The sequence below is a fragment of the Ascaphus truei genome, chromosome 1, assembly GCF_040206685.1.
Source record: "Ascaphus truei isolate aAscTru1 chromosome 1, aAscTru1.hap1, whole genome shotgun sequence".
Classification (NCBI taxonomy): Eukaryota; Metazoa; Chordata; class Amphibia; order Anura; family Ascaphidae; genus Ascaphus; species Ascaphus truei.
This window is the reverse complement of record NC_134483.1, coordinates 164,892,931-164,900,091: the sequence shown is the minus strand read 5'-3', so window position 1 is coordinate 164,900,091 and position 7,161 is coordinate 164,892,931. Positions and strand designations below refer to the sequence as shown.

General features: G+C 43.5%; 1 protein-coding gene across 1 annotated transcript; it reads right to left on the bottom strand.

Annotated features, from left to right (window-relative positions):
- Positions 1–2,690: 2,690 nt before the first annotated feature.
- LOC142489492 (D(4) dopamine receptor-like) lies at positions 2,691–3,713 on the bottom strand. The gene has a single exon (XM_075590436.1). The coding sequence runs from the start codon at positions 3,711–3,713 to the stop codon at positions 2,691–2,693; it is 1,023 nt and encodes a 340-aa protein (XP_075446551.1).
- Positions 3,714–7,161: the final 3,448 nt, after the last annotated feature.

The following is a 7,161-nucleotide window of genomic DNA, read 5'->3' as shown; positions in this document are numbered from 1 at the left end:
TGTGTTGGTGTAGGTGTGTGTTGGTGTAGGTGTGTGTTGGTGTAGGTGTGTGTAGGTGTGTGTTGGTGTAGGTGTGTGTGTGTGTAGGTGTGTAGGTGTGTAGGTGTGTAGGTGTGTAGGTGTGTGTGTAGGTGTGTGTTGTCAAACAAATAACAGAGGGAATTGACAGTGAGAGTGGCAGACCTGGCAGCTCAGATATTTTGAGAGTAGGTGTAGGTGTAGGTGTGTAGGTGTAGGTGTGTAGGTGTGTAGGTGTAGGTGTGTGTGTAGGTGTAGGTGTGTGTGTGTAGGTGTAGGTGTGTGTGTAGGTGTAGGTGTGTGTGTACAGTAGGTGTAGGTGTGTGTGTAGGTGTAGGTGTGTGTGTGTGTAGGTGTGTGTAGGTGTAGGTGTGTGTAGGTGTAGGTGTGTGTAGGTGTAGGTGTAGGTGTGTGTAGGTGTAGGTGTAGGTGTGTGTAGGTGTAGGTGTAGGTGTGTGTAGGTGTGTGTAGGTGTGTGTAGGTGTGTGTAGGTGTGTGTGTAGGTGTGTGTGTAGGTGTGTGTGTAGGTGTGTGTGTGTAGGTGTGTGTGTAGGTGTGTGTGTAGGTGTGTGTGTAGGTGTGTGTGTAGGTGTGTGTGTGTGTAGGTGTGTGTGTAGGTGTGTGTGTAGGTGTGTGTGTAGGTGTGTAGGTGTGTGTGTAGGTGTGTAGGTGTGTAGGTGTGTAGGTGTGTAGGTGTGTAGGTGTGTAGGTGTGTAGGTGTGTAGGTGTGTAGGTGTGTAGGTGTGTAGGTGTGTAGGTGTGTGTGTTTGTGTGTAGGTGTGTGTTGTCAAACAAATAACAGAGGGAATTGACAGTGAGAGTGGCAGACCTGGCAGCTCAGATATTTTGAGAGTCTCACCGATTTGTGGCAATTCTCTTTTTTTGCATTAGCAATCTCAGACTTGCAACAGCCTCATTGAAGAAGAAAAAATCATTCCATTAAAATGCCATTTTTAGACCAAATTACCCAATCACTACTGATTTTGATCCTTGTGTGTGAACATCTGGAGAGAATTATTTTGTTTCCACTTGTGCAACCGGATTTTAACCATCTACATGAAGGCACCCGATGGGTGCTGTATATATTAAATAAATCATATAATGATTTTGAAGTGTGAATTTCAAGACCTAGGTGTGTGTGTGTGTGTGTGTGTGTGTGTGTGTGTGTGTGTGTGTGTGTGTGTGTGTGTGTGTGTGTAGGTGTGTGTGTAGGTGTGTGTGTAGGTGTGTGTGTAGGTGTGTGTGTAGGTGTGTGTGTAGGTGTGTGTGTAGGTGTGTGTGTAGGTGTGTGTGTAGGTGTGTGTTGGTGTAGGTGTGTGTTGGTGTAGGTGTGTGTTGGTGTAGGTGTGTGTTGGTGTAGGTGTGTGTTGGTGTAGGTGTGTGTTGGTGTAGGTGTGTGTTGGTGTAGGTGTGTGTTGGTGTAGGTGTGTGTTGGTGTAGGTGTGTGTTGGTGTAGGTGTGTGTTGGTGTAGGTGTGTGTTGGTGTAGGTGTGTGTTGGTGTAGGTGTGTGTTGGTGTAGGTGTGTGTTGGTGTGTGTGTGTAGGTGTGTGTGTAGGTGTGTGTTGTCAAACAAATAACAGAGGGAATTGACAGTGAGAGTGGCAGACCTGGCAGCTCAGATATTTTGAGAGTAGGTGTAGGTGTGTAGGTGTAGGTGTGTAGGTGTAGGTGTGTAGGTGTAGGTGTGTAGGTGTGTAGGTGTGTAGGTGTAGGTGTGTAGGTGTAGGTGTAGGTGTGTAGGTGTAGGTGTAGGTGTGTAGGTGTAGGTGTGTGTGTAGGTGTAGGTGTGTGTGTAGGTGTAGGTGTGTGTGTAGGTGTAGGTGTGTGTGTAGGTGTAGGTGTGTGTGTAGGTGTAGGTGTGTGTGTGTAGGTGTAGGTGTGTGTGTGTAGGTGTAGGTGGGTGTGTGTAGGTGTGTGTAGGTGTGTGTAGGTGTGTGTAGGTGTGTGTAGGTGTGTGTAGGTGTGTGTAGGTGTGTGTAGGTGTGTGTAGGTGTGTGTGTAGGTGTGTGTGTAGGTGTGTGTGTAGGTGTGTGTGTAGGTGTGTGTAGGTGTGTGTGTAGGTGTGTAGGTGTGTAGGTGTGTAGGTGTGTAGGTGTGTAGGTGTGTAGGTGTGTAGGTGTGTAGGTGTGTAGGTGTGTAGGTGTGTAGGTGTGTAGGTGTGTAGGTGTGTGTGTTTGTGTGTAGGTGTGTGTTGTCAAACAAATAACAGAGGGAATTGACAGTGAGAGTGGCAGACCTGGCAGCTCAGATATTTTGAGAGTCTCACCGATTTGTGGCAATTCTCTTTTTTTGCATTAGCAATCTCAGACTTGCAACAGCCTCATTGAAGAAGAAAAAATCATTCCATTAAAATGCCATTTTTAGACCAAATTACCCAATCACTACTGATTTTGATCCTTGTGTGTGAACATCTGGAGAGAATTATTTTGTTTCCACTTGTGCAACCGGATTTTAACCATCTACATGGAGGCACCCGATGGGTGCTGTATATATTAAATAAATCATATAATGATTTTGAAGTGTGAATTTCAAGACCTTTATCATGATATGCATGTTATATATATATATTTTTTGTTATATACGCTTTTTCCTTTGGGCAGTGGTGCATATGTGATCTTTGTTCCAGAGATTTCTAGATTGTCCCTTCTGTATAACAGTCATCTTAGGTGTTCTAAATATAAACTGAGCCATATAGGGAGGTCTCACCGTTATACAGGATGGTGACCATGCAGGGCGCCCAGCACGTGTAGAATACAATGACCACAGGAACCAACACTCGGGAGGCAGCATCTCCCTTCAGTCTACGCTGGCTTCCAGGCTCGGAGGGTAGGCCTCTATCTCCAATCTCTCTGGTTATGCACAGACCTCCGTTGGTTACAGCTACTCTGCTCCCGGCCAGAGTCCTGCACCCAGCAGGCAGACACGATCCCCGTCCTCCACCTACCCAGCCCACACTGAATCTCCTGCGCTGCCTCCTCGCCACCAGCCAGAGTCGTAGGTTAGCAAAGGTGACGATGGTTGAGCAGGGGAAAAAGATGACTGTGGTGAGCAGCACGGAGTAGGTAACATTGCTGGCGTAGTCCGGGTTACAGATAAGCGACTCCCGGGAGAAGTAAACACGGATCACGGTCTCACCAGGAATGGCGATTGGGAAGAGAAAGATGGGCGGCAGCAGCCAGGCAGCAGCAATCAGTAGCTTGACACGACACCGGCTCATAAGCCTGTCATAGTGCAACGGGAAGAATACAGCCACGTAGCGCTCCAGGCTGATGGTGGTAAGGGAATAGATGGAAGAGGCAAACACTGCGGCGTTTAAGAAAGCCACAATATGGCAGTAAGGCCCGAGTGGGGACTCCTCATCGTCCTCCCCACTGGGCTCCAGGACCAGGCTTCCATACAGGTTGAGTGGTACCACAACCAAGGCCAGTGTGACGTCGGTCCCGGTCAGGGAGATAAGGATGTAGCGACTGTTACTTGACCAGCCAGACACGGAGGATGCGATGACCATCAGCACGAATGAGTTCCCCACGATGATCAGGCAGCCCAGAACCATGATGATGCTGATCTTAAGAGCATGGCCCCCACTCGGGCACCCCCACCACCTGTCCACAGCTTGCTCGGGGCCTGCCTGTGCAGAGCTCACGTTCCAGTCAGAGGAGTTGGACACGGACCTGAGCAGCAGCAGTGCCAGCATGGTGTGAGCGGAGGCGGCTCCAGTCATTGCACAGGGAGAAAGGGACGAAAAGCACAGCCTGTGTGGGAGAAGAGGCCCAGACATAATACACTGTATGTAAACATTAACTTCAGGTACTCCACGGAGGGTGGAGGGGAAAGAACTGCCATTAATGACAAACTGATACTAAGGCAAGCAGCCTGACACAGAGGGCGTGGGTGACCGCCTGGATATATCATATATATACATATATATATATATATATATATATATATATATATATATATATATATATATATATATACACACATATACACACACGTCTGTTTGCAAAAAGCCATCTGAGGCTTACTGAGTGATGTGGTGGGCCCTGGGAAACCTACACATGTAGTTTAATTATAGAAAGGTGACGGATCCCTGCTGCTACTATCTGTGCACATCTGCATTTGTCCACATGCGTCAGAAAAATCAGAATTGCTAAAGAGATGGGGTGTTTGTTTTATAGGTGTAGGTGTAATTTAAACACAGTCTAACAAACATGTGCTTACCTGAAGCCCCAGGGTAGTCTGTCTATTAAAGGGCTGGCAGGTGAACTAGATTGCCTTTTATGCAGTATAGCAGACCACTAGGGGCAGCAGAGCGCCCTACAGGATATAAAAGGGCTTGAACACATCACAAAAGTGAGTAAGTCTACTCTTTTGTTTTAAAGGAAGTGTGAACCATAGTGGATAAATTGATATACAGTACAACAGGTATTATCATTATTATCATCATCTTTGTTTATAATGCGACCTGTTTGCAATGTGAAACTACAAGCATAGCCTACCTTGTGCGAAATGTGAAATAAAAACCCGGAGTGCGGTAGCCAGTGATGTAACTGCTTGTTAATGAGAGAGACTGATAGTGAGAGAAACATGTCTCATGCAGTATTCTCTATGAGGCTTATGTATCAAAGTCTCCTGGCTGCAAACTGGTGCAAAGAAAATAAAACCATATTTATCAAAGAACAAAATGCCATAGTAATCAATGGGATTTTTTTTTTTTTGCCCTGATACATTTGGTGCAGTTTTCTTGCTCCAATTTTGCAGCTGGGAGCCTCTGATACTCCTTCTCCCCATGTGCCTGACTGATCAGTGATTAGATTGCTAGGTCTTTGGAGTAGAGATGGATTGTAACTGACAATTGATCTTGCACAGGGATCATTAATTAGATTCAATGGGGCCTATTCATTAAGTTGCACATTTGCAATTGATAAACTGAGCGAGTATGTTCGGGCAGGGAGTAACCATAACAGAAGTGGAAATGCAACATATTTAATTAAGACACAGCACATTCACATAAACTTGATAACAAAGCTGCAGTATTGTGAGATCTGTGATTTGTAACCTCCGGGGCTAGAGAAATCAACGTGCAGGCTCAGCAAACTGTATGTATGTAGCATTGTATTTATATAGCACCAGCAATGTATGCACTGTTACAATTTATAAACTAGTATCACGCAACACGCACAACAAACATAAGGGCAGACAATAGGCAAAGGGAATCCATGCCGCAGAGGGCGTGTTTCACCTAATCAACATAATATGTTGAAAGGGTTAAAAGTAGATGGTTGAGGCTTAAAAATAAAGAGAAAAAAAACAGATTTCCATCGTTATTTTAACATAAAAATAGTATATAAAGCATTATCGTTTAATCAGTGTTTGTAAAAATTATAAATTGTGCTATTTAACTATTGCAGCACCCAGTGTTGAAAAAGTTTTTAACTATTAAAAATATTATTGCAAAATCATCAATAGCTTTAAACTATTAAAGATGTCACTGACATTTGTTTAATGTGTTCATATGTGATACTGACGAGCAAAAATGCGATTCCTACAAAAAAAATACATATGCCAACTACTCAGATTGGACACGCGAGAACTGATGAATGAATATGGCAAGATGGGTTTTCATGCAATTTATAGCCATCCGTGCACGTTGCCTTGGAAATGGAAGGAATTATTTTTCATGTCTAGTAATGAAGGGTACATTTTATAGCTAGATGTACCTGGTCCATATAGGTTAGCTATGTGGGAGCTTTGTACCACAGTCTTCTGGCTACAAAATTGGGGCAAATACCAGCACCAAATTACCAGATCAGAAAACCTTACTGATTTTGTTCCTGTTTTGCAGCCTACAGACTTGGGCAAACATGGCCCACCACACCCTAGCAAGAATTAACAGGGAAAAATAAGAAATGTGTAGTGGTGTAAAGGCTTGTAACCGCTGAAGCAGTGCATTGGGATCAAGTATTTAGCAGGTCAATTCTCCACACAGCATGTATACAACAAACAGATCATTGCACAGCAGCAGGAACAAAAGCAATAAAACTGACCCAAAACAGGATCAATGTGAAAATATTATTGTATTAGAAAAACATATGACACAGGAGACCCTGGAAACACACAGTCCCTTAGAACAGGGGTGCGCAAACTGGGGGGCACGAGATTATCTGCGTGGGGGGTGAGGGGTTTACAGAGGCCCCACGTTCGTCTACCAGGAAGTAATACATTGAGAGTTACCTCTCGTTTTCAAGAATGTCCTGGGCACAGAGTTATGATGACAAATACATGGTTACATTAAGTGAGCAGGGTTATACATTATATATGAGACATTGCATGCACATGTAGCCATGTCTGGTTTGGCTACCATTTATAGAAGAGAACGATGTGATGCATCAAAATTGGTTAGAAATCCTCCACAATATGTGCAAATAATACTGGATGAAAAAAAGAGTCCATGAAGAATATGGCAAATTGTTAATGATAATGACTTTAATCTCTCTTTCACTTATTCTTATCACTTTCAACACATTTGTTATTTAGATTTATGTTTATATATTGACACATCAATTTCAATACAGACCACATTATACCGCAAACCGAATTCACGCAACACCTTCTTAAAACCTAGTAGTTGCCACCCTCAAGCCACGTTCATGGGGATACCGAAAAGCCAATTCATCAGAACCCGCCGCAATTGTTCCAATGATGACGAATTCAAAGTAAAATCAAATGAGTTATATGTTCGTTTTCTACAAAGAGGATATAAAAAAACTGATCTAGATAGAATACTTAATGAGGTGTTTAAAATGGACAGGAAAAGTCTCCTTAGGCAAACAACTATCAAAAACTCTAGATCTGACTATAGTCCATCTTTTATAACACCATTCAGTAAACAAGCACAATCCATTAAGGCTATTTTCAAAAAACATTGGAATATTCTGTCACTAGACCCGGTGTTAAAACTGTATGTGTCGCTAGGTCCAAACATCATATTCAAAAGGGCTAAAACAATAGCAAATACACTATCACCTAGCTTATTTACAACAAAGGAAGATGTAAAATCTCCACTACCTAAGGGAATGTATGCATGCACTAATTGCAAGGCATGCATCTCTATGAACCAAAACAAAACTTTTACATCCACA

Bases quoted from the DNA above. Each gene is read 5' to 3' on its own strand.
- LOC142489492 (XM_075590436.1), bottom strand. From the start codon at position 3,713: ATGCTGGCACTGCTGCTGCTCAGGTCCGTGTCCAACTCCTCTGACTGG.